Source organism: Anser cygnoides, chromosome 5 (genome assembly GCF_040182565.1).
Source record: "Anser cygnoides isolate HZ-2024a breed goose chromosome 5, Taihu_goose_T2T_genome, whole genome shotgun sequence".
In the NCBI taxonomy this organism is placed as follows: Eukaryota; Metazoa; Chordata; class Aves; order Anseriformes; family Anatidae; genus Anser; species Anser cygnoides.
The window spans coordinates 55,242,563-55,266,669 of record NC_089877.1 but is presented as its reverse complement, the minus strand read 5'-3'; the positions used below and the strand labels follow the sequence as shown (position 1 = coordinate 55,266,669).

At 36.9% G+C, this 24,107-nt stretch overlaps 2 protein-coding genes across 5 annotated transcripts in view; both read right to left on the bottom strand.

Annotated features, from left to right (window-relative positions):
- The window catches only part of DYNC1H1 (dynein cytoplasmic 1 heavy chain 1), a 44,357-nt gene extending 41,791 nt beyond the window's left edge, over window positions 1-2,566 (bottom strand). The window contains exon 1 of the mRNA XM_048069884.2: window positions 2,229-2,566. Coding sequence (XP_047925841.1) covers window positions 2,229-2,499 — 271 coding nt within the window. The 5' untranslated portion in view covers window positions 2,500-2,566. The remainder of the gene's footprint in view (window positions 1-2,228) is intronic.
- Window positions 2,567-7,474: 4,908 nt separating this feature from the next.
- PPP2R5C (protein phosphatase 2 regulatory subunit B'gamma) overlaps window positions 7,475-24,107 on the bottom strand; it is an 81,324-nt gene continuing 64,691 nt past the window's right edge. For all 4 annotated transcript variants that reach the window (XM_066998346.1, XM_066998347.1, XM_048069887.2 and 1 more), the window contains 7 exons: window positions 22,990-23,043; window positions 19,801-19,971; window positions 19,151-19,278; window positions 17,508-17,609; window positions 15,411-15,483; window positions 12,913-13,029; window positions 7,475-10,102 (listed from right to left, as the gene is read on the bottom strand). In XM_066998346.1, coding sequence (XP_066854447.1) covers window positions 9,971-10,102; window positions 12,913-13,029; window positions 15,411-15,483; window positions 17,508-17,609; window positions 19,151-19,278; window positions 19,801-19,971; window positions 22,990-23,043 — 777 coding nt within the window. In that variant the 3' untranslated portion in view covers window positions 7,475-9,970. The remainder of the gene's footprint in view (window positions 10,103-12,912; window positions 13,030-15,410; window positions 15,484-17,507; window positions 17,610-19,150; window positions 19,279-19,800; window positions 19,972-22,989; window positions 23,044-24,107) is intronic.

Here is a 24,107-nt window from a genome sequence, read left to right as displayed (position 1 = left end):
TAATTCCTACATCACCTTATACAAAATAGCTAATGTTAAATTTAGCTTTGCAATATCCCTCAAATTCAGGATGGGTTCCCTGGTTTTCTAGCACAACTCCATTAAATTTTTCAGGTTGCTATAAAAAAAGATTAAACATTACAAGCAAATTATAATCCACATCCTGCTTATAAAGCAGAATGAAATTTTCTGCAGTACAGAACATGCACTTATTTGCAGAGATATGCTCCCAGGATAACTACAATTCAGCGAGAACATTAAACAAATACTTTTTTCCTTTTATAGACTGCTTCATTTTTTCAGACATTTTCTTTGAAAGTGTTTTGGAAATTAAGTCAGAACAAAAAAAACAACCAACCAAACAACCCATAGGAAGTAGTCAGGCATTAGTAGAGCCAACGTATCACAGATGATGTAATTACTGGGGATGCGGGGAGCTGTGCTGCAATGCAGAGATTTCGGTGCAGAAGGTTACTCCCTGCTGGGAGACACACCCTGACTGGACGCGTTGCACTGGACTCTCATTCTGCTCTGGTTTCATTTGGCACTTCATACAAGACATACTCTCAGGCTGTCATGTTTGCGATCCCAAGCAGCAGAAGCCTGATCACAGACACTACAGGAACCCTTGTGAAAGCTGTCGACAGGCTGTGTAGCAAATGATATCACCTAACGTTTTAACTACTTAGAAATACAGCTTCTGTTTTGCTGTATTCATAATCAATAATTTGCTTCATACTATCTATTCCTTGAACAAATTTTGACAGAAATAGTTTTTAACAGTGTCAGGGACGACAAGATCTCCGTACGATGCTGCACATTCTGAATACTCTTAAGTTTGATGGGGTGTCTGTGGGGGTCTTCTGTCACAAAATGCACTTTTGCCAAATAACTGCTATTAATCCAGAAGATATTGATGGAAATGGCTTCTGCCCACAATCTACTAGTATTCGGCTTCTAGAACACGCAGTGAGGGTTTCAATACACTTTTAATCACAGATTTGTGAAAATAAGCTAACTGATCACCACTGCATCATTACTTCCAACCCAAACTAAAGATTACCAACCTCATGAGCCTGACATAAGAAAACTTCAGAGATCATTTGCATAGCCTCTTAACACTCAGTGGACTTCCTTTAAATCTTGCTAAATGCTGCATCATGAATTCATAAAGATTGTTTTTCTTCTCTGGAAAATTCTAGTTATCCCTACCGAAATAGAAGTCTCAAACTTTCGAATGGGAAGGAGGACAATCAGCGGAAACAGTTATAACAAAGACAGGATATTTCAAGCAACATCTTAAGTTCATCTTAAGTGGAAGAACCTTCTCTAAGCTTCCCTTGATGTGCAGAAACTGCAGGGATGCATCCTGTATCTTACAGTGTGGCTGCTGACATGCTACGCAACGCGAAGTATGACTGCGTTAAAATTTGACGCGCATCTGCAGGGACTGAACCAACAGCACGCTTGGAGTAGAGATCCAGAAATTTAATGTTAAAATTTTGCAAGCTCAGATTGGTGGGCATGCAGCCAAATACAGATTGCAGGTTTTGTTTAACAGTAAATGTCCGTGTTATGAATGAGTTCTATGTTATTGGTGTTCATCGGCCTGGATTCTGCAACAAGGAGCGCCTATTTAGCGGCAGATTCATTGACAAATTTCATAAAGAGTCATTTCTGAAATAAATGGAGCATGTAAACGACAAAAACGTCCGTCAGAGCTAGCTTTGCTGCGGTATTTAATGTAGCATTTGCCGAGATTTCCGATAAATGTTTACAAGCAGCACGCTCAGCAGCCCTCGCTGACTAAACAAAGACGTGCAGGGCCTCCGCTAGGCTTTAGGAACCTGGGAGTCTTGCTAATTACCCACAGAGGGGCACTTTCTGAGGGCCGATTCAGCCCCCCAGCCCGGTTTGCTCTGCCAGCAGCAGGTTACCGGTGTCACCAAGGAGCCCGAGCAGAGGGCAGGCCGCAGGAGCGGCGCCCGGGGCCTACTGACGAAGCATTTCTCCCAGGCCAGCCCGCTGTGGCGGCGCCCATCGCAGCCCCAGCCCCGGCACGGCGTCGGAGAGCAAGGGGCGCAGCGCAAGGAACGCGGCCAGGCCCCGCCGCCCTGTCAGCCGCCGGGCTCCGCCAGGCCCTTCCCTTCCTCCCCCGGCTCCTCCATCCCCCCGGCGGGGCGCCGCCGCCATTTTGTGAGCGCGGCGGCCGCGGGCCCTCGGCTCACCTTTGAGGGTGGAGCGCTCCACCAGCACGGTGTGGACCTGCGGGTCGGAGAGGAACTTGCGCATATGCTCCACGGCGCCTTTCTCCTCCAGCGCCGCCTCCAGCACCGCCGGCGCTTCGCCGCCATCCTCCAGCAGCAGCGGCACCAGCTTGCGCAGGTGCTTCTGCAGCACCGCCACGTCGGCCACATTCTGCACGGCCGAGCCCGACACCTCCATGCCGCCTTCCTCGCCGCCGGGGCCGCCGCCCCCGCCGCTGCCGGAGTCGGACATGCCGAGGCAGGAGGCAGGCAGCCGCGCTCCGCCCGCTCCGCCACCGCCCGCCGCGCTCTGAGCGCCGCCTCGCCGCCGCGGGGGAGGCTGGGGCGGGCGGGCCGACACGCCCCGGGGCCGGGCAGGGCTCGGGGCTCCGCTGCGGCTGGCTCCGGGCCCCGGAGGAGGCTGCCGAGCTGCCTGGCTCCGCTCCCCGGAGCTCCCCCCGCGGGGCGCTGGGACGCCGGCCGGGCTGCGAGCGGGGAGCTGGAGGTCGGGCTTCGCAGGGCGGCGGCCGCTTTGCTTCCCCTCCCTCCTCTGTGCTTTAACAGGAATCACAGCGAGCGTTGCGTTCTTTTGTTCGAGTTATTTATTCTGAGGGGAAAAGCAGACCGCGCGTGCCGCTGCGAGGACAACAGAAGGGAAAACGCTTCCTGGGCCAGCCCAGCACTGTACTGCCACTGGTTCACGTGGAAGCTGAGGTGTTCAAATAGAATAGAATTGGTTGGGGTGGAAGGAAGCTTGGAGATGACCCAGTTCCAACCCTCCTGCCCCAGGCAGGGATGCCACCCACTAGATCAGGTTTCTCAAGGCCCCATGAACCTGGCCCTAAACACCCCCAGGGATGGGGTATCCACAGCTTCTCTGGGCAACCTGTTCCAGTGTCTCACCACCCTCATGAATTTCTTCTTTATACTCAGAGGGTAGGTTTAGATTAAAGCCATTACCCCTTGTCCTATCGCTACACTCCCCCATAACGCGTCCCCATAGACCCCTTTTAAAAGTACAGCAAGATCCCAATGAGATCTCCCTAGAGCCTTCTCTTCTCTAGACTAAATAACCCCAGCTTTCCCAGCATTTCTTCATAGGAGAGGTGCTCCAGCCCACTGATCATCCTCATGGGCCTCTTCTGGACCCTATATCTGAACCACTAATCCAGATTCTGTTGCCAGTTTCCCAAAAGCATAGGACAGAGAATACCAAATGAACACACTGATGAAGGAGACTTTTTTTCAGAATTTCATTTTTGAAAACCCTTAATCTTCCTTTACCACTGTCATAGACATGCTTGCTGTAACCCAATGAATATGCTTGCCTGACCTAAGTTATCAGATGAATCCAGCTCACTGCCACAAAGATGGACAATCCTGTTCCTCCTTGCCCAGTCTAGTCTCCTCCCTTGCCTGGTGCTGGCTCACAGTTGCTGCTGGTTTAGCAAACAGAAAGCGAAAGGAGAACATGCGTGGGAGAGGGGAGGTGGCAGTCAAGTTCCAGAGCAGCTCCCCAGATCCCAAAGCACATTGGAGGCACGGGTTGACCACAGACTGAAAACTCCACTTCTTGTTCCTATGGAGGTGGAGAAGGGGATATCCCCCCCCCCCCCCCCCCCCCCCCCCCCCCCCAAAAAAACCAAACCAAAACAAAATTCTCTCATTCTCCTCATGCATCTCCCCAGGTGGACACAGAGGCCCTCACAATGTGCAGAAACCCTCACACTCAGAATCTGTTCAAGATGTGTACAGAAAGCGCAGCCACATACCCCAGCTCTTCTGTTTCAAGCCCCCCCAAAACACGCATATGCTCAGTACGCTCCTAAGGGGTTTAGGAACCCAGTGTATCTTGGAAAAAACAGTGATTTCTGAAGTAATACAAATCTCAAAACTTTCTTCTCTAGAAGGAAAATGATCATTTCATCAACCAATTTTCACACACAAGCACCAGAACTAATACATGTAATCCATCCAAAACTGCTCAAAAACTGATCAAAACCATTTAAATTTTCACTTCTAAAACCCTTTTTATTAGAAAGGTAAACTTTATTTTTGATGAAAAAATTAGTAGTAGATACTTAACTCAGTTGAATGTCCTATTTAAGGAACACAGCTACTGAGTTATTAAGTATTTAATACAACACGCCCCTATTTTCATTGTCTGAAGGCCAGTTTGTTCACATCCTATTATTCTTCTACATAGAAGTTATGTTAAAGGATTACATTTTATATATATGAACATATAACGTAACATATATATATAAAAGCACTTTGTCAGGCTGAATTCCACCAAGGACCCATAGCTAGGTCCTGCCTGGCTGCTTCCCAGGGGGAGAAGAACCATCTACTACTCATCTCCATATAGTAAGCGTCAGTTCGGGCCATGCATCTAGAAAACAGGTTAACTGAACATCCCAGCTCAAGTGTACATTGGCATCTCTTAACAGGTTAGCTGAAGCTATGTGTTATGAAATGTCAGCATGCTCATTCTTCTAAACAGCTGTCATCTGCTGCACCAAAATACCACAGAATTTTTTGTAGCTTACAAAGAAAGATACAATAGCATTATTCTAAAATTGCTGCCAGGAAAAAATGAGAGTAAGGAAAGTAAAGTAAGGAAATAAGGAAAAAAAGCAGGACAAAGATGAAAAATAAGAATCCAGGTATTTATACCCACTACTGCTGAATCACAAAGAGTGTCAAAAACCAAAACGAAAGAAAACAAACCAGCAAGTCGTACATTACTTTAAAAAAACACACAAAAAATATCCTATATGTGACAAGACTATAATAAAGAACAAGTCTAGGACTCTGTTATCAAAGTGTCAGACCACTTGCAACTAAAATGCAGTTTAGATAAGACACTTTGTATTCCTTTATTCACTTAATCCTCACCTGCTGTGCCAAAGGGGGTGGTAGGAAGACACCATAAATTAAAGGAAATCAAAACAAAGATAAACTTTTTTTTTTTTTGCACAGGTTCTTAGGTTCAATTAAAATCTATGGGAAGAATAGGCTCAATCAGAGTGAAAAATCATTTCCCTTGATCTACTTCGAGTTGACTATGAATATCTTTTTCTTGGATATTCATCTTAGTATCAAAACACAAAGAAAGACTTCTCCAGGCAGGGTACTAGAAAAAAAGCATAATCTATTACTATGGCAAGACCTTCACACCGGCATGAACACTCCTGTGTTTTTCTGGTCCACAAAAATGTCTAATATAACTTGAAGCAAATTATGTGAATGCTCTCTCCTCTTTATATCAAAACAGTGGAAGCCTTCTCCCCTCAAAATCCTACGGTGGAAGCCTCTGAAACTTCACATTTTGTGCATACAGTCCCAATATGAATCAGTTCACGGAAAGGCAGCTGCAGTCATGCTGCTCTTCAATTATGTGATGAAGGAATAATGCATCATCTTCCTTAGCTCCACAGTAAATTCCCCCTTGGGAAATTTTTCACACACAGTATTTAACTACATCAAAAGTTTTATTTCATAAGGTAAAGGCAGTTCAAGCCAAGTCTCATCATTTAAAATAAACTATAATCCAGGGAGACAGGGATATGGTAATTAGAATGGCATTTCTTAATTAGCTATATGCAGTTTGATCTTCCACAATTATTATGCACAGGAAGGATAAGATTCTAGGAGCAAAAATGCTCCGCTTTCAGGCGGATGGTCCATAGCAGGATCCAAACCAACCCTCCCCATAAACTGGAATCCTGGAAGTACTCTTTCCAAGGTACTAGAACAGTTTTCAGAAAGTAAAACAAGCCTCCAAACACAAGTGTATCTGTGCCACACTTGCACCTACCTTTCTGCTTCTAAAAAGCCTTATCAAGCTAGCAATGTCAAAAAAAAAGTTGTTGGTCAAAGCCCCGGAGTTTAATTCCCATAGACAAAAATGGTTAGTTCCCCCTCTCCCACTTCCTGAACATGATCACAACTCAAGTGTATTTATATAGGAAAAAAAAGTCACAACCTCCACTATTTTAAAACAGTACCCGCTATTGTATTTTGAAAGATACTTGATCCTAATTTTATAAACAATGTCTGAATCCTCACTTGTTTCAGTATCTATTGTTTTGATTTATGATTAAGCCTGGGAGTGCATGTGATGAGTTTTAGCTCATGCAGAAAACTCAGTTTCTTTAAACACACAAAGACTTCACAGGGAGGTGGCTACTGAATTTAGGTGTCTCCAAAATGAGTAGGTTATTAGCAGAGTTCTTTGGATTGAATCTTACATTTCTAACTCAATAGTCAGATATTGATCCTGGGCCTCTAGGAAAAGGAAGCCCCCCAGAAACAAACAAAACTAACTCCACTCCCATCCCCGCATCCCAAACTACCCAAACAAAATTCTAACAAGCAAAAAACCCGAACAGATAGGTATTAACATTAAAAAGACAAAAAAAAACCCCAACCAACAAACAACCCCCTGCACCCCAACTACTTGTTTGAAAGTCAAGCTCTCTATGAGTCATTACCTTAGTTCTTTTGGAGACTTTTAGGGTTCCAGAGGGGAAAAAAGATCTTTTCTTACATCCTTGCCATCTGACCAGTCATCACCTACCCACACCATAATCCTTTATGGCTACTTTGTTTGAAGCCTGTCAATAGAAGCGCTACATGGGAAAATATTATGCTATAAAATGTTTTCATATTTGTGGACTGGAAATTTATCAAATTCTTTTCAGTACTGATACCTATTCTAGAAGCTAAGTTTGCTTTTTCTATTGAATATATATTAGCCCCTATACCTTTATTAATAATCTTCCCATAAAATTCCTGTTTTTCAGGATTACAGTATTTTGTGAAACTTATGAAATTATATTATTCTTTAATTCACATAGCTAATTCTGCAAACTACGATAATCTGAACACACCCCCCAAGGCCCTGAGCTAAATTTAGTCTCATGATGAGCAAGTAAAATTCACACTTTCTTTATTTGTCCATATAATACACCATTTTTTTGTTGTTTTGTTTTAAAATTAGATAAAAGCATATTAAATGGCAGGTGTATGAAGTTCTTCAGAAACAATGCCAGAACAAAAAATTGAATTACAAAATGTTAAAAAATATGTAGGTACATTTGAACTTAACATTCCACTAACAGTGTTACAGAAATTGTCTAATGAAAAATAATTGTTCCACTTACCTATTTTTGCTGTTTCTAGGAACTTTTTATTCTGTACATAGGACGATTCTGTACAAAATATGAAGTCTACATTTTTATTACTTATTACCATAAAACAAGGTACAATGTATGTACAATATTAAAATGAAGCCATACTAAAGCCACACTAAAAAGACACTTGTAATATTACTTTTGACATTCCTGATGTACAGGTGTAATTTTGGAGAACAGGAAAAGGTGTCAAACACAGAACTTTATGAAGAACAACAGTCACCAAAATTCTACTTTTTATTTTGCACGTATTAGTTTTAGAATTGTTTAGTAAAGGGTTATAAGTATATAAATATTGATAATAAACACCCTAAACCATTAGTGGTAATAGATTTGGAATATGCCTAAACAAATGTCCAGTGGCCCAAACTTCAAATACAAATTTATGGTGAAATTTAAGTCTCTAAACATTTCCCTTTTTGGTGAGTGTTTATCTTCAATAAAGAACAGAAATTAAATCTAGACAGTGAAAGATGTTCTTATACGTTGAGCATCACACAATCAATCAAACATTGATATACATTTTCTTTTTCCCTTGGGTAACATAAGAATAATTCCTTTCAGCAACCTCTTGCACAAACATACTGAACACCCAAAATCAAAGGTAACTGATAATCTACCAGCTAAAGATGGAAGTTCAAACAATGGTATATCAAAATACATAGACATTGCTTTACACAATTAAAAAAGCACCCTTTTTCCCTCAAAAGGAGAAGGCATCTTTAAACTTCTTTTAATATAGTTTATCCTAATGGTAAAGCATATTCTTTTTCAAGTTTTACAGGAAATGTTTTCAGACGCAGTGGACGTTCCACTTAAAGGTTGGGTTGGTCTTTAAATTTAGTTGTTGTAAGCCAATGTTTACCACCAACAATTTTCTTCCAATAGACAATGTAACAAATATTGGAAATTGTATGTTAAATGCAACCAACAAACAGCAGGCACTACATCTGCACAAGGTTACTATGAATGTCTGCTTTGCGCAATATTTTCATGGATGCAGGAGACGTTATACTTCCTTAAAAAATAAAACAAAACTATTTTTAAAGAAGCCACGTTTTTATCTCTTTATGCATCAAGACATTAAACATAGTTATATCATGTTACTGCCAGAGACAAAAGAAACTAACCACCCACTTAGAATAGCAGAACACATTTCAAACAGCTTGTAAGCAGGATAAGTAAGTCAAAATACTGGCCACCCTGAGAGAAATCAAATATTGAAGACAAAGCACTATAGTTTAAAAGATTTTCCTCCCGTGCTTTTCCATCTACAACAAAAAGCTCATTACATGCAAGTAATCTTGTGGAATATATAGCAGCATTTGAAGATCATCAGCAATTCAGATGCATTTTCAGTTCACTTGTGAGGTGTATTTGCAGCAAATATGCTCTTTACAACTACAACAAAAAAATATTTTCACGGTAAAATTATGGTCACTATCCCCTCAGCTCTTAGACTCTTAAAAAAGAAGCAGAATGGAATTCAAGGGTCTGTTCTTTTCCTCATTTTACTTAATTACACAAGCTTGTAATGTTTTGTTTCCTGAAAGGCTATGTTCATCTTTCAGATAAAAACTGATGCAGCTGAAATGACACACAATATCTGCCATGGAATACTGAACTCCTAGAGCCCAAGAAAAATGCTGAGTATTAAAAGCTCAGATAAGGGAGAAAACAGTGAAAAAGTATTTTATTGACTTGAAAAAAATTAAAATGAAATTTTATATTCAGTTTATTCCCAGTCATCATAAACAAAATTTTCATTTTAGGAAAAATTATTCTACCAGTTCACATCTCAAATACTGGTGCCGTATTATATACTAGAGACTGGAAAATATGGCTTTAAATATACATAAAGTATTAGGACATGGAATATATAGATCTATATCTTTGTCCTAAGTAAAGGAGAAAAAAATTTACATAATTCTTATAAAGGAATCATGATTGAGGATTGTCATGAAAGTTACCAGTTTGTAAGCCATGTTTTATAGTATGAAAGAATAATTGTGTATTTTCAAAACTGCTGGTATATTACAAGACAGCAATAACGTGGAAACAACTATAAAGTTGAGAAATCCTACAAAAAGTTTAATTATTAAATTTGAAATAATTTTGCTTTTGAAAATACACATTTATCATTAGTACCAACTATTGGTCATTCATTTCTTTAGGTGGAAATAGTTTATAGAATGCTCTTCTCAAATATGAAGATAAAAAACTACGTTATCAGCTAGCTGGTACTATGATAACACCTCCAGGAAATTGTGTCCACTTGATTATAGTCAACCCGACATTCTGCATTTGGAATTGGGTAATTTACCATTGTTTGAACTACTAATCTTGAGCTGCATACTCTATTAAGTTATTGCCTACAGAACTGGGTTGAAGAAAGCTTTGACTTTGTGTGTAACTGATTGGTATGGCACAAAAAAGTAAGTTCTACTGTAGAACTGAGTCCAGAAAAAAAAAAAAACAAAAAACAAAACAACTTTTCCTTCAAAATAATATTTCACTGTGAATAGTTTAATGCCCATCATGTGATATTAATTCATCAGCTCTGCAATGTGATTCCAAGGCTTTCATGGTATAGATATCCTGAGGCAGTTCTGACTTGCGTCGCACAAGAGGACGATCTTTTTTCTGATCTTTCTGTGCCTGAAATCAAAATGGAACAAAGTTAACCAAAAATATTAATTACTGAACAATTACTTGAAAATATTTCTTCCATATCAGTATGTTCAGTTTCCTTTCAGGGACTGAAATAAAATAAGGAAAAAAGTTTTTACTGTCTCCTGTTTATTCCACCAGCTATCCAGTCTCAAGTCTTGAAACAATTTCTTCTTACTAAGAAGAAAATAACATTAAAAAAAAAAAGGAGAGCTGCTAGCATTTATGATGCTACTACCATGATTGTCCCTTGATTATAACCTTCCTTAAAATAAAAAAACCTCTCCTTTTAACATTTTTCATTTTGTGTTCCTTTACATCCTAGATAAATGATCTTAGTTTCTTTCATGCTTGCACCATTCACATATCTGAAAAATTAAGGTTCTCCTGTGTTAGAGTACTGATGCTCTGTCAAAACCAGACAATATTCCTGTCAAAGTATCATTAAATAATGATGCCTTCATACAGTCCTCATGTCCTTCTCATCTACCCTAATTCAGCTGTTAGATCACTGATGTTAATTGATGTTCTTTAACAAATTATCCTCAAAGTCTTCTGAGTTGTCTGCATGAACACAAACCTAGTAAGATGACTGAGAAGGGTGACTGATTTTCTGCAGATATTCTCATCCCCCTGCATGCCCTCCCTTTCCTATCTGTTACACTGCCCCATACATACGAGCTCAGTTAGGTCTGCACTTTCTCACCCTGTACAATTTCATTTAACCCACACAACTGCAATCTGTAAGTGGTGTCACCTCACATTTCTCACCCTCTTTCTCAGGTACAGTGAACGTTACATGGTAAATCTGGCATGCTGCTGTTTGGTTCTTCTCACACAGAAAAGCAACCATTTATTCTCACTCTTTTTTTCTTCCATTGTTCCCCAACAGCCCTATAATAGGACTCAAATATAAAAAAAAAAGGCCCATATAAAAACTGAGCAGCTTTTACTTTGCCTTTGTTTCACTAGCATGTTCACAAAGTTAGTAATACATGGTGGCCAAATTCAGCTTTGCCAGAGTCCAGTATAGAAGAAAAGCTGTAGTCCAGTACAGAAGAAAAGCTGTTCTACTGTCCTCAGCCATTCTAGCAGCACCTCTTCAATACTGACACTCTGCTACATTCCGAACCTCCAACAAAGCCTTACTTTCACTGAAACTGTATAGAACTTGACATAGTTCTCACTTCTCAAGTTTGGTTTTAAGAACACTAGGTTTTGCTTTTGACTTAATTTTTTTTTAAACTGGTAACTGTTGTAGATTGTTTTAACATCAATTTCTGATAGTACTTAGCAAGGGATACATAGTTCTCTCTACAGTGTCCACTCAGAAATTTAAGAATCCTACCTGCATTTAGCCTATCTACAGTACCCTAAACCTTAATCAATGTTTTTCCTCTCTAGCAAGCTACTTACCAATCCTCTTGCTTTATACTTCTCAGAGATATCTCTAAGTTTCTGTTAATAGTAACTCCTGCTTCAAAACATCCCATTAGCTCTGCTAAGACAGGATCTTTATCTTTGAAAAATCTCATTTACCTCTTGCACACTTTCTGAACAGAGAAAAGCAGGAAGCATGCACCTGGAGTGATGGTTAAAGAACGCTTCAACAGTTCTAAACTAAGGTTTGGAATTTTATTTATTTTTACAATTTGTTTCTTTTCCATTAGCTTCACTGCAATCCACTCCAGAAGTGACCGTTTAAAAGCCAGCCATCACAGAGCATAACTTTGGGGCATACATACATATATATTTTTTAACTTCAACCTACTGGATGCGAAATGACATATTTCTTATAATACATAAAATACAATAATGCAGAAATATAATTTTAATTATTTAATGAATTCTACAAAATTAATGTGGAATGTTATGCTCACCATATGTTTATTTTCATTAAATTCCTTGTCTGATTCTTTTGTTTAAATTAACAGAACTTATCTCCTATCTCAACCACTCATTGAGATCACTTCTCTGGTCTCAAAAATTGCTGGATATAGAGGTATTCATATTACTGACATTCTACCAGACATCTTAGTGATATTGCAGTGCTCCCTGTTACCATCTTCCATTAGCTCCTAGTTCAAATAGTTCTCCAAATGTCTAGTTTTAATGTCAGGACTCTTGTTCCATTTAACTGAATATAAAAAAATCCTGAAGATCACTAAGCATTAGCCAAAGACAAAAAGGTTGTAATGGCCTTGAGACTCTGCCTTTTACTAGGTAATGGAACATGACAGATGGTGGATTGAGGAAAACAGCCTACATGTAAGCAAGACAAGTTTAATGGCGGACACTTCATAAATTTTGTCAGGATATAGTAGCTTTAGCCAAAAAGAAGGCTCTGAATAACAGACAAAAGAAATGTCATCATTAGAATCTGACTATTTTAAATGTTTTTTAATAAACAAAACTGGTATGTAGAGAATAGAACACTGGATTTTAGCCATATTTTTAATTATCCTTAAAGCATAGCCTTTGTTTCTGTCATGACTCAGACAGCTATTTCTAAGTTGAAAGGAAACAAAACCTTTGCAGAACTATCTAAAGAGACCCATACAGCAGACCCACAAGCATAACTGTATATAATAATATATTCTTTGCTGCTAAAGTATCACTTTAAAGTTGCAGCTCTAATGAAGTTTATTACTTTAGGAGACAACAGTAAGAGATGAAAATGTAACTCAAATTCATTTATAGGATTAACAAAGTAAATAAAATTAAGAGCAACTCTGCCAGATTTATAATTTACTAATTCAATTTGTAATGAGTGCTTTATTATTTTCACATAGTTTTACCTGACAAGCCTCTTCTTTCACTGTCTTTTTCAGCATCTGCAAATCTTCAATTAAAGGCCCATCTGTTTCCATTGCAACAGGACTGTTCATCAAACTCGTGTCACTATATGTTGGGTACTAATAAAATGCAAAGTGTTAAAATTATCATTCTTAGTAGTAATACCTACACACTAAGAGTGATTTAGAGCACCTGAATGTTATAATTGAGATTAGCTTATCTTATGTTTCTAGGTACCAAGTAATAAATTTCCTCCCAAGTGCACATGAAAGATGGAGAAAAATGGAACTCTAATACTTTCATTTTGGCAGAAATGTCCTGTTGAAAAATACAGTCAGAATACAAAAATTATGCTTCATCTGAGACTGAATTTTAAAATATATTCAGATTTTGCCAGTATTGATTTCCTATTCTGGCAACCGAAACCCTATTAATACGTTGTCTATTGTCTATTAATACATTGTCACTGATTTATGATCAGTGTAGCAACCTAAACACAATGATTTAACTTGCTGGTGCAATTTTGTATTTGTAAAGAAAATATACTGTTAAAAAACCAATTTGGTTAATACAGATGTAAAATAATTTCAAAATGAAATACTTGCTTAAGACAGAGAAGTTTAATAAAGCAGCCATTCAAGTATTTTGTGAATTAAAAAAGCTATGAAAACAATTGTATAGTATCTAAAGTTTGCTGTAAACTAAATCAAAATATTGCAATCTTAATGATTTATCAATAGTTTAAATTCTATTTTAACTCAGATGAGATGTGGTCTTTAAACCAAAACTCATTTATGAACACACACAGGCACTTTCTCAACCATTTTTCTTCAAAAATATTTTAGTATCTAAGTGTACCCATAATATAATGCATGTTAGATGACACTGACAGCAAGGATTTAACAAGTTATCAAGATCTAAAAATCTTAAAATGCATTCTTATGCCATGTAGAGTAAGGAATAGCTCTGAACAAGAATTGTCAGTAAATAGACAAACGTAAACATTAATAGAAATTCAGGGTGGGAAGTGGAACTGCTAAAATCCATTATAGAGTATGCTAGAAGCACCTATACACTTATGTCAGTTCTTTATTCAGTGGAGCATTCTGTGTTCAAATTAATCATATTTTAAATTGCTTGCAATTACCAGCTTTCTTCAAGACTACTGTACAGAATATACTGTATACAGGTTGTGCTTACCAGTTTCAGAAAATGTTATAACAGTTATAAGAGTTATAAAGTTAATTGGGAAGACAAGCAATTTTACTCTGTAGTACTGCATATTTTACTACCACAAGTCTACCCACTTCTTTAGTCAGACATGCATAGTTCACCATTTATTTTAGGAAGTGACCGTGTATATCAAACACTCTTCAACCAGGGCTTTTGTATGGACTATCTGATTAGAGAACGTTCTGTCACTGAAAAATCATTGCTACTTTCATTACACATAGTTCTTTTTAAATTCATTTAACTGATCTATTGTCAATAGCGGTACCAATTAATTTGAACATTTTTTTATTTGAGCACACTAGTAGTTGTTCCCCGAGAAATGCCACAAGAGGAAATAAACATTTATGAAATTCCTTCTCCCTTGAAAAAAAAGATGACCCCATAATTTCTTTTAAAATAGCACTGAGATCATAAAGTGTCCTGCTTCCATTTATAGAGTACCATTACTCAATCTTCCACCACTTAAACTCAGAGTTGCAAAGACACAGTAAAGTAAGTTTCTTGCTGCAAAGTAATTGAAACTTTTCTTTTCCCTCATAGCAGCAAGTCAGCATGATTGAGATAAAGAAAAATGACCTTTCATTAAAAAATAAAAATAGCATTTCCCAAGCAATGGGAGGGTGGGTAAGTGGGGGGGAAATCCAGGTTGAACCATCCCATGATCTCAAAATAAGTAGTCTAAAGGAACCTTTCTTTATCAAAGTTTCAATAATATCAAGTTACTTCAACAAGTGCCTGACAGGATGTTTTCCTTTTTAGCAAGAACCTGACATGCAGGTCCATCAGAAGACCAGCCCATTGCAAATATGAAAACAAATGCAGCAGACAAGAATGTACAATATTACTTTAATCCATTTGACACAGAGGAAAACTGACCAGTCATAACTCACAGTTTGCAGAAAGATCTCTTTTGTAATATATTGTTTGCAAAACAGCTTTTCAAGAGAAACCACTTATGGCATCTCTATATTTTCCATAATTTTGCACAATAACTTTTCAAACCGCAATACAGTATATCTCCTATTATAAGAAAAGGAAAAAGTACTTCACATCATATTTTTCAGAAACCTTTTTTGTTCTTTTTAAATAATTACTTGCACAAGAGAAAGGTTACAAATTTTAAAAGTACTTTTATTGTATATCTTTCATAATACAATTAGTGAAATTGCTTTATTTCCATGATCAGTCAGACCTGTTTCCCCCACTGATATTTAACAAAACTAAAGTATTTAAACATGAACATGTTACGTTAATCTTTTCTAAATACCTGGGGATTTGATTTGGCTAGATTTTCTATTTTAACCCATGCTTCTTCCCGTTCCTTCAATTTTAGCTTCTCTCTGAAAAAAAAGTTTAAAAGCAAAAATAGCAAAAGAAGCTTGGTGAATCTTGTATCACAACTTGTGTACATTTTCTTAAGTATGAAAAATTTCACCAGAACAAATTATTTGTCTATGCTTGTTCCAGCTTACCACCCAAAACACCACTTACTGTTGACAGGACAATTTGCATTGTATCAATACCCCATGATCTAAAAACAACATTAAAAGGAAACAAAAACAAGAACACCAATGCACTTATGAAAGCAACAAACCGACTGATACCAGTTAGTCTTTTGTGACTGTGTTTAAATGGTTACAACTCAAAAGTTTCGATTTTTTTTTTTTTTTAAAAGCTTTTTAATATATAAAGGGCAGGGATTCTTATTGTCAGCCCAACTTCTTCAGGTAATAATTTGAAATAAAACACCCAGAGATATTTTGTATTGAACACTAAAAAGAAGCGAAAAGGTTTGATTCTTTATTCAGGAGTTGGACTCGATGATCCATAGGGGTCCCTTCCAACTCGGGATATTCTATGATTCTGTGATTTATGCCTGATGTAACTTAAATTTTAAAAATTGTTTTTCCCCATTCTAATAGATAATCAACTTCATGCACAGACTAGAACAAACACGTTTGCAAGGTGGCAGAGTTTAAAAGGGCTTCTAGCTCAAGAGTGCTTGAAAAAGGCTTTCAGACTTCAAAACACTGAGCAGATGATCCATACTTAAAAACAAGTCTACACACAATTTGTCTCCAACTTTTCATTAAGCTAGGTTTGGAGTGGGGTAGAAGGACACCCACCCCATCTAAGCTGTGGTGCGGTGAGGGATTTTATTTTGCTTTGATGTAACCCTTAGTACTCTGCCTGCCTTAGTTCACATTCAAATGAAACACCACAAAAAGCCCAACACAACCAAACAACCACCAACCAACAACAACAAAAAAACTCCCCAAAACAACCAAAAAAGCCAATAGGCATAAAACAAACAAAGAGAACAAAGGAGAATAGACTGCTTTCTAATTTAAAATGGGTTCTACTTATTCGCTATAAGGGAAGAGAGAGATGTATAGTCTTTGTTCTTTTAAAAACAAAAAAGAAATTTTCACATTATGATATGTATCTTAAAAATTTATGCTATACTACAAGCTTATTTCTACTGAAATTGTTATAACTGCCTTCAAAATTTGGGCAAATTCATCCACATTAGAAATTCATATTGCTTCCAGTATATTGTTTTAATATAGGTGTATAATTTGAAACATTACTTAAGGGAATCCTTGGTCACTTTGAAATTAAAAATGGAATTCAAATTGATGTATTTTCAATACTGCCTTTCTAACTATGCTCCCCAGTTTCTAAAATAAGCACCATATGATTAATACATTTGATTTCTGGGTCTCAAAATGATGTCTAACGGGAAAAAGAGGAACAGAAGATAAGTGACATTATTATCATAAGATTTAGCCACATTTTTGGGCATAAACCAGAAGTGTTCTAGCTTCCAATTCCCTGCTGTTTCACTGGCCTATGCAGGAATGTACTAAACTCATCAGGATTCTTCTGGCAAATAATGTATTACAAAAAAGTGACAACTTTGTCTTGGAGAATTTCAAGGAAAACATGCACATGTGCGCACACAATGCAATGCTGAAAACACACAAAAAGTGTTTTGGGAAGAACCAAGTGGCAACATGAGAGAAAACAACACTGGGTAAATAAAGCATGCTAAAATAAACACAGGATGTAAACTAAGCTGTTCAAGAGATCTTTTACGCTGGGCTCCGCGATTAGCAGCATCTTTCTCCAAAAATTACTTTTCATCAGGAAGATGGTGATCTGCAGCAAAGACTACATGAAGCACCCTATTCTGAAGATTTTAAAGAGTTCATATATGAGAAATTTCACCAAGTGAATTTTGAGACTTGTACTGTAATCAAATGGGCACAACTTCCCAGTAGAAAGACAGTAGTTTTTCAGAGCTAAAGCACTCTGAACAAATTATTCAAGAACAGACAGACACACTAACATAAAAACTTACTTCAGTTTTTCTGCTTTAAATTGCTGTGTGCAGTCATCGAACAGTTTTTGGTTCATCTCCATGAAGAGTTTCAGAGCATTGTATATCAAGCCATGTATTGTCCTATAAGTAAAACTTCTGGTTGAAACTCAGAGTACTTTAAACTTTGAAATCTATTTTTTCCTGGTCAACAGAGGCCAATAGCCTACATAACTGGAAAATTACATCATTTCAGAAAAAAATGGAAACAACACTAGTTAATGGAAGCTTCAGTCCACCCTCAGAAGGGCTAACATGAGTGCTAAAATTACCAGTTTACTTACTCTATGGTACTAGTCACATATACTTTTGAAGCTTTAACTTAATTTTTAATACTATGTGTATCAGAGGACTAGGTTTGAAATTTAGTAGCTGACACTAACCAAGCTAGAGTTATTAGAGAAAATGCAAGATGGTGTTAAAGTTATTGATACAAGTAACTTACTGGGAACTGACAAATCAAAGGAACTACAAGGGGCCTAGAAAAGACACCATTCATTTTGAAAACTGCCACACAGCAACAGCACTTACTTCAACACAATTTTGCCAGGACTCTTTGGAAAAGTGTTAGAAAAGTGATGTGGAAAACAACAGAAAAAAAATCAAAAAACCCCATGTGACTTATGAAGCACTTATTTCTACAGCGTAATTTGCAATTCTAGTCTAATCTCTTACTGATTATTACAACCAAAGAAAGAAGCAATCAGTTAAGTGATTACTTTGTATCATGCATGTGAGTCGCAAGTGAGAGTGCAGCTGTACTGGGTAGCATGACTTTGCTCAGAACAAAATGACTGCATGGCCTTGAAAGCCAGAAAAATAACTGACAATCCATATTGACTATGTAGAATTGCATCACTGAATCACAGTTTATTAATAAGTACATTATTTGTTACTGCTTAAAACCAGCGACAGTAATCAATCACTTTAACATCACTTTATCTTCCATTTCTTTTCCTATGTTTAGTGGCAGATTTATTAGGTATTTTTGGCCGAACCCTCATCAGTCCTCAGTTCACGGCCAGCACCAGGCTGTGATACTTTTACCATCCCAGCAGTTGCACAACCGCTCAAACAAAGAGGCCCTTCACAATGGAACAGCTGCAGAAAGGAGCTGACCAGGACTGTTTTCATGTGTAAGTACTATGTTATTGTGGGGAAAAAAAGTTAAAATAGTCAATGGAGAAAGAAAACAGTAAACAAAAAGGGGAAAAAAACACACAAGAAAAGTAAAGGAAAATAAAACTCCTGATCTACAACACATTCCACTAGAATTTAGAAGAAATGCAAATGAGGAAAGGGGTTAGATATCAGAAATCATAGCTTGTCTTTAGAAATATCTAAACTATGGATTAGTGCCAAATTTATATTAATAAAAGTGTCATGGATTAGATGTACTAAAACAGTTTAATTAAAAAAGAAAAAAATGCTATCCTCTTCTTCATTTCTTAATATTTAATATTTTGACTACAGTAATCTCCTCCTTACCCAGTAACTTTAATGTCATAGAATAAACAGCTTAGCACATTTAAAACTATCAACTCAAAGATAAGATCTGAACCACTTTTCAAGCCTAAACTAGACATAAAAGAAGGCACAATTTTATTCGTACAAATGTTTCTTACTTGTTCCAATGTGTCTTTGAATTCCGGTACAAGGATGGAAACATGATGGGTAAAATCTTTGCTGCATTATCACTAATTAAACTCATAATATACTCATTATTCCAGTAGTATAATGCTCGCTCTGCCACCTAAGACAACATGGAAAAAAGGAACACTTCTTCAGACAATCCCTTAAAGAGCATATAATGGAAACATTTGGTAAAAATAATTGAAAGGTTAAAAAAAATTGCAACTGAGATTTGGATTTTTGTATCATGAACTGAAAGCTACTCATGGAAGGACAGAAAAACTAATTTTTCTTCAACAGAAAATTCAAGCAGAGACTTTTTTCTTGCCCAGAGAAAGAGTATCTGTAGAACTCTTATCATAACGAGTGAAATGCAAACAGTACGTACTGAAAAGGTTCAGGTGCTTCTGAAATATGCTTTTAAAAGTGGTATGCCTAACAGAAGAGCTTAAGTGAATTAGCCAATATGAACTCATGTATTATGCTCTTGGAAAGAAATAATGCTAAAATTTGGATACCCCATTTTTGCCAGAATTGAAGACTTTTTGCAAGAAATAAAATTAAGTATGGTGAACAGCAGCAAATAATACCAAGTTCACTCTATAAAAATTCTCATCGGATTGTACATTCAAGAAGTACAGACCTGAAAGTGCGGACTGGACACACATTTGGCTAGCTGTCTGAAGAGAGGCTCCATAACTTTTACAAATTCAGATGGTTCAATAACATCTAAAATTTCTTCTAGTTCATTTAAAAACATGACTTCTTTTGGACTGTGAGTCTTTGGCCAGTATTTCAGCAGTGCCATTACAACCTGTAGAAGCAAAGTGAACATAGTTTTCATAAGAACTTGGCTTTGCCTTGTACTGAATCTCATGTCATTAAGAAGTGCAAAGTTTTAAACAGAACAAAACCCTCAAATTTCTTGTCCCACATGACAGTAGCAATCAGATGTGGCTCAGTCACAGAAATAACAGCTGATAAGGCTAAAAACATTTTCTTAGAAGACAGTTATACCGTTAAAAAACTTCTTCAATCAGAAGACTAGAGGAAGTAACCTGACATCTATCTTAACGTGACCATCAACTCAAAGTGCAAATTTGCTGCTATATGATGGGAAAAATATCTGCCACTTAAGTGACAGCAGTTTTCAAGCTCTTATTTCTTGGAGGAACACTTCAAGGCTCAAGAAATTAAGCTCTATCACTATATTTTCAGGAAAGACGATAAATACCCAGACTGACAGGTGACTGACTACTCCAGGCAGATTACTGTTACACATTAAGTTTTATTTAATTGACTACATTACTATAGTCACAGTCTTAAGGGGATCCATAAAATGTGATACAGAAAAGGAAGCAGTCTCTCAGAGGGATCACAAGTATTCAGAAAGAATCTACGCATCCATGGGTAAGGCCTCTGAATTGAAAACCAAAGTTTCATCTATTGAATATGTAAGTTGAAGAACTTAAGCCTGAAGAGTGATATCAGCTTAGAAGTTAATATATTTAGAGATTGTACTTATTAATGGAGTTATCAATTACATCATCATTTATTAAGTAACTTCAAAAATATGCAAAATTATACTGAAGGCATAATGAATACTGTGCTACTAGTAATATTCAAATAAGACTTTTCAAATAATATTTCAAAATGATTGACATATCGCTCCACTTTAGATTTTTTATAAGAAATTAGTATGTTCTTGAAAGCACAAGTTTGTAAATGCTTTTGTTTTGTGGTTAAAGACTAAAAAAACAGGGCTTAGGACTCTAAGTCACTGGAGGGTCAGGACATTTGCATTCCTATCTCAGACAGTAATTTTAACTAGTGTTGTTTTGATAAACTAAACCAATGCAAACCAATTCTTTCCCTCGTTCTGCATTCTGAGTTACTTTCTATGAGTATGCAGGAAACCTTGTATTTCAGTATTTTTTTCTCTGAAATTTAACTTTCATCTGGCAACTGCACTATTAAAATCTTGTATTGTACCTCTTTTTAAATCAATACAATTTAACTATTTCAACAGATTTTTTGAAAACTGTATAGCTTATGATTGTTCTTAGCTTGTCTGATTAATACTAAGTAAAGCATCCCATATTTTAAAAATAATACTCTGGGAATAAGAAACGCAATGGAAGTACTTTTATCTTCATGATGCAATATACTCTTGTGGAGACAAAACCACATCACAGACTGTTTGAAATTAAATTCTTACTCACTGCTCACTGTACATAAAGCAACCTAAAAAGTCACATAAAGAACAAAAATATGACAGTGTTTGTCTAGTTCTAGATGTAGAACTGAAGAAAAAAGGCACAGAATTCTTGGAAAAAAACACACAAGCAAAACCCCCAACAACTCTCTCCTAAAAAGCTTCTATACAGCTTTGATGTAGTTTAAGTTACAACAATCCATTAGCCTTTGTCTTAAGACACCAAACTCTCTCTTATTTAGAAAAAAAGAGCATTCTTTATTTTCTGAAATGGATGATACTTTTACAAAAGTCCAGATTTTTTTAAGGTTAAAAACTACAAGTAAAATTTAACACAATCAATGAAATAATACCTCAATGAGAAATCAGCGTATGTTTACTGTATGTATCCATTTAATTGTTGGAGTAGATACTATGTCATTAATGAAGCCTTGGGAAATTTATGCAGATTTTATTAAATAAGATGTAAAAATGTCTTATCTGACAATTACGAGGGGAAACAAAGGCTTTTATTTTGTAATGAGCGGAATTTTGGAAAGGGAACTTAGCACATGCATTACTCACTGATTAAAAAATGTTGTAAGCGTTATGTACTAACTTGGGATAAAAAAGGAAAAAGAACTTGGATTTGTATTAGTTCAAATTCGTACTAGGAAATATCACAGTATCACAGATTTCTAGGTTGGAAGAGACCTCAAGATCATCGAGTCCAACCTCCGACCTAACACTAAGTACTCCACTAAACCATATCGCTAAGCTCTACATCTAAACGTCTTTTAAAGATCTCCAGGGATGGTGACTCCACCACCTCCCTGGGCAGCCCGTTCCAATTATGTAATATGTAACATCCCGGTTGATATTTGGAAGAAAGGTAAGATTTCAAGATCTCATATGGCACAAATGTCAGAATGTACAAGATGTGGTATTTTAAAGACTAGAAGCTCCAAGAAGAAGAGAATTCTTGCTCAGTTGCACACTGCTTTAAGATTCAGTTTCATTTTACAATGGAAACAGTTATAATCTAATTCTAAATCACTTTTGTTATTAGCAATCGTTTACAGATTGCAACTTAGTGATTAAATGTGTTGGCTTAGTGATGCAAAACACTATATACTATGTAGGACAGTGAGTATTCATCTGTTCAGCTATGTGCAGCCAGACCAAAATCTGTTTTTGTTTATGTCCAAGTTGGTATTTGATTCAAAAGTCAGGATCTGACTCAAAAGCCTTGCATCAGTACGTAGCTGTGTGCCAGAAATCTGTGCTCTAGCATATCATCAGCTTCTCAACACAGCACAGTTCAGGCAAGCAAGCATCTGACTAAACTGCTTCTGCATCAACTGTCTCAGATCCAGTCAGCCAGAACAAAATAAGCACAATAAAATCTCTTCTGTTTGCTAAAAGATACAATTTTCAAGTTGCATTAATTCATTTTGAGCATTCCAAACGGTTTCTGAGAAAAAAAATCAACTTGATAAATCAAAATGATTAAATATTTGACTCTTCTGATTAAAAACAATCACCTATCGATACTTTGTTCCTAAAACCTCTTTAAGCAGTCTACAGATGAAAGAGATATTAATATTCTAAAAACATATAATAGCAAGATAAACTTACTGGTTCTGTAAGTGTGCTGTCCTTTTCCAAAAACTGAACTACACAGTACGCCAGCTAAAATAAAAGAGAATATTTTATTAACACTTGTGAAACTGAACACACTTTGAAATCAGTAGTATAACTGGAGAACACTACTGAATCCAGATAAAAACAACAGTTTTTCTGTAATTTTACAAGGTTATTTGGCAGACAATTTAAAAAACAACAAAAGCGTACATATGCTTTAAAAATTTTTCCCCAGCTATCTCAAGTCTGTACTCATCTTCTGGGTTGTAACAGAAACAAACTTTCAACTGTTGAAAGACCTGTATACTGTCTCTTGAGAATTCACAAGAGGGGGAGAAAGGCTTGAACAGAAATTAACCATATTTACTCTTCTCTCATTATACAGTGGATCAGTGATCAGAATTGATAAATTGTTACCAGAAAACAAGGAGATACAAAAAGATAGGGTTAGTAAGACCGATTCTTTCTAATATGAATTAGGATACTGAAGTGATTTTTAATACCCAAAGAGAAGATAGCAAAAGCGGAGAAGAGACTACAAACAAGCAGTTACAAATCTGGGGAAGAAGCCCTCACTGCTAAATGATTCTATCCTCTGATAAAGATACACTATTAAACAGTATGAAATCAACATGAAAACAGATGTTTGGACAAAGGATCACACTGTTTACTCACATCTACTACATCTTTGCTCAAATGCCCTGCTTGTTTTTACATAGTTTTTGCTTTGCTGGTTTTAATTAAAGAAACTTAATTCTAAAGCAAATGAGAAATCCATGTCCTAGAAGTTCTCCTTCATATAAACGTAATTGCTCACTTTAATACAATGAACTCCAGAACTTCCCTGAGGCAAATAGTCAGAAGCCAGCACTGCAAAGGCTGAATCAGCTCCTGTTGGAGAGGCAATAGCCTGCGTATCTGCTGGTGCCTCCTTTGGTTTGCCAAGAAGGAAGATTAAAAACCTCTCCTCTTGTTACCAGTAGGGAAACAGTCACTTTCCAAATCATCTCCAAATGAGATTCTTGCATGGGAATGGGAATTTGCACCTATTTTTGGTGATGAAATCAATCCGCAAATTACTGTTCTATTTGAGATTTCATCTTTGTTATGAA